General features: G+C 44.7%; 1 protein-coding gene across 1 annotated transcript in view; it reads right to left on the reverse strand.

Annotated features, from left to right (window-relative positions):
* Positions 1–2386, reverse strand: part of LOC118332267 (seizure 6-like protein) — a 54366-nt gene continuing 51980 nt past the window's right edge. Inside the window, exons 14-17 of the mRNA XM_035667457.1 lie at positions 1797–1832; positions 1385–1499; positions 575–680; positions 1–446 (exon numbers count right to left, since the gene is read on the reverse strand). Coding sequence (XP_035523350.1) covers positions 417–446; positions 575–680; positions 1385–1499; positions 1797–1832 — 287 coding nt within the window. The 3' untranslated portion in view covers positions 1–416. The remainder of the gene's footprint in view (positions 447–574; positions 681–1384; positions 1500–1796; positions 1833–2386) is intronic.

The following is a 2386-nucleotide window of genomic DNA, read 5'->3' on the forward strand; positions in this document are numbered from 1 at the left end:
TCCTCATACTGTGTCCCGTCCCCCTCTCTTTCCCCTTCTCCCCTCCTTAACTTCTTTTTCACACCCCACGCCTCTTCTTTTCTCACCACGTTAGATGATCTTTGGGTCTTTACCCTCCGTCCTCCATCTCCCATCATCTCCCAGCGACACTGATCCACACGGGTTTAACACAGACTCGTCTACCTCCCTCTCCTGCTCTGCGTTTCATCTCCTATTTTCCCATCATGTTTTCAGAAGCTGTCACGTCAAAGGAGGAGAGAACAGGGTCAGTCACCGCGCCTCATGGCAGAAGGGGCTGGACATCATATATTTGTATTTACATCGCCTCCTCCTGGACGGAGAAGGAGGGAGGAGAGGATGAAGAGTTAGGACGGGGCGGTCGGTCTCGGTTCAGAAATGTCTTTTTGCGAGGCTTCTCATATCGATACTTCATATTCACGAGTGTCCTGCTGACAATTGAAGAGAAGATGGAGGAGACAGAGGCAGTATTAGTGTGTGTGTGTCTCCTTAATGAACAGTAAAATGAACCATTAGTGGTTTTAATGAAGTGGTTTTAAATTCTCTGGACACTCACTCCTCCTGTCTCATAGAGCGGGTTGTCAAACTCTGTCTCCACAGTGATCTGTCGGTAGGGGTGGGGGTAGATGAGAGGAAGCCTTAAGTTGGAGTGATATCGGCACCTAAAAGGACAGAGAGAGAAAACAGAACAAGAAAACTCAGTGACACAATTTACAGGAGCTGTTCCAGAGAGAGGATTTCATTTATTCTATGTTTAATAATTTTATATTTTAACTGTTTACTGGGGTAATAAATCAGTGTCAAAAAGGTGAGTGTTAAGATTTGTTGTTGGATTTATTTGCTGTCCAACAGATCTTACAAATGGATGGAGTTTTGTCCAGCTTTCCTTCCTTCCTATAGAATCCAAATGTCTTCCAAACTTTAGATTTCAGATTTGATGGTGAGCTGTTAATCGTGTTGCCATACCGACGTCCTAAGACCCTGGCGTTGACCTTTTACCTTACACGACAGTTAGCAGTAAAGCTTCAGTCAACAGATTCACAACGTACATAAATCGGACCATTGAATATTTAGATCGATCCAGGGGTCCACGTACCGATGTGGTACGATGAAATCTGTACATGTGGAAATGTTACATAGTATAGCTTTAAAAGTAGATTTTATCAAGGGATCAGTTGATAAATCAGGATTAACCTTAAGGCCCTTATCATGCCAGGTATATAAAAATAGATATTATGCTTAAGTTGGTGCATATTAGCAATCAATTTAGCGCTGATTTCCCACAATGACTCTGGGGGTTTTGGGTCTGGAGCCCAGAGGAAGTTGTCCTACCTTTCATTTGAAGGTGAGCAGTCAAAGATCTTACCGTGTGACGTAGACGTAAGCCCCTCCGAGGAGCACGGACAGCAGAAGAACGAGGATGAAGATGGACAGCGCTATGTTCCCTCCATCCAGAGTGGAGCCAGCAGTCGCTTCTGCAACTGATCCACAACACGCGAAGAGAACACGGTTAATTAAAGGCATAAATATCACCAAGAGAACCAACAAAAACCACTAAACTCCGGTCAAGAGTGGCTTAGCGAACGCAGGTGAACGCAACAGGTAAACAAATGGTGGATGGACAAACACACAGTGGGGGTGAAACCTGGCAGGCAGATGTTTGCTGAAGCAGGCAGAGCAGACAGAGCGAGGTGAAGTGCTTTTTATTCTTCCGTTTGTTTGAGTCTAGGAAACAAACTGTGTGGTCAGAGCACACCGACATACACAGATAGACTCACCTTCCAAAGCATGGTTGCCAAAGCAGTCATGGTTGGCTGCAAGACATCATTCTGTCAGTCAGTGCACATGAAAATAACATCACACTTCCTGTGGAGTTTGTATTGTAACAACTGACCGTTCGCTAAACCCCACCAAACGTCTCGATTCTCAACAAATGTCAAAAATAGAGTTTCTAAATTCGTTAAAGGAGCAGTGTGTAGGATTTAGTGGCGTTTCAGATTGTGACTAACTGAACACCGCTCGCGTCTGTATTTGACGACCTGGGAATGAGCACAGACTGTGAAGTGTGGAGGAGAAACTGCGGTGGCTGTGAAAAAGGTTGAATCTACCGTAGATATAGAAACATAGATACAGTGTTCTCGATTTGACGTGCGTCCGCCTTTTTGCAGAGGTTGATAGCGGCTAGTTAACAAAACTGAGAGATTCAGACTTCACTACAGAATCAACTGTAACTCACTATTTTTAAACCGATTTCGACTTAGCTGATTTATCCCCGGGGTGGCAATAAAACCACTTCAGTACTTTATTCCTCTCCGTCAGTATCAGATGCTGCCTTCAGTCCCGATCTGGACCTGCTGTTCACTGGGAG

This window comes from Morone saxatilis, unplaced genomic scaffold, assembly GCF_004916995.1.
Source record: "Morone saxatilis isolate NCDOM2014 unplaced genomic scaffold, NCSU_SB_2.0 Contig21, whole genome shotgun sequence".
Classification (NCBI taxonomy): domain Eukaryota; kingdom Metazoa; phylum Chordata; class Actinopteri; family Moronidae; genus Morone; species Morone saxatilis.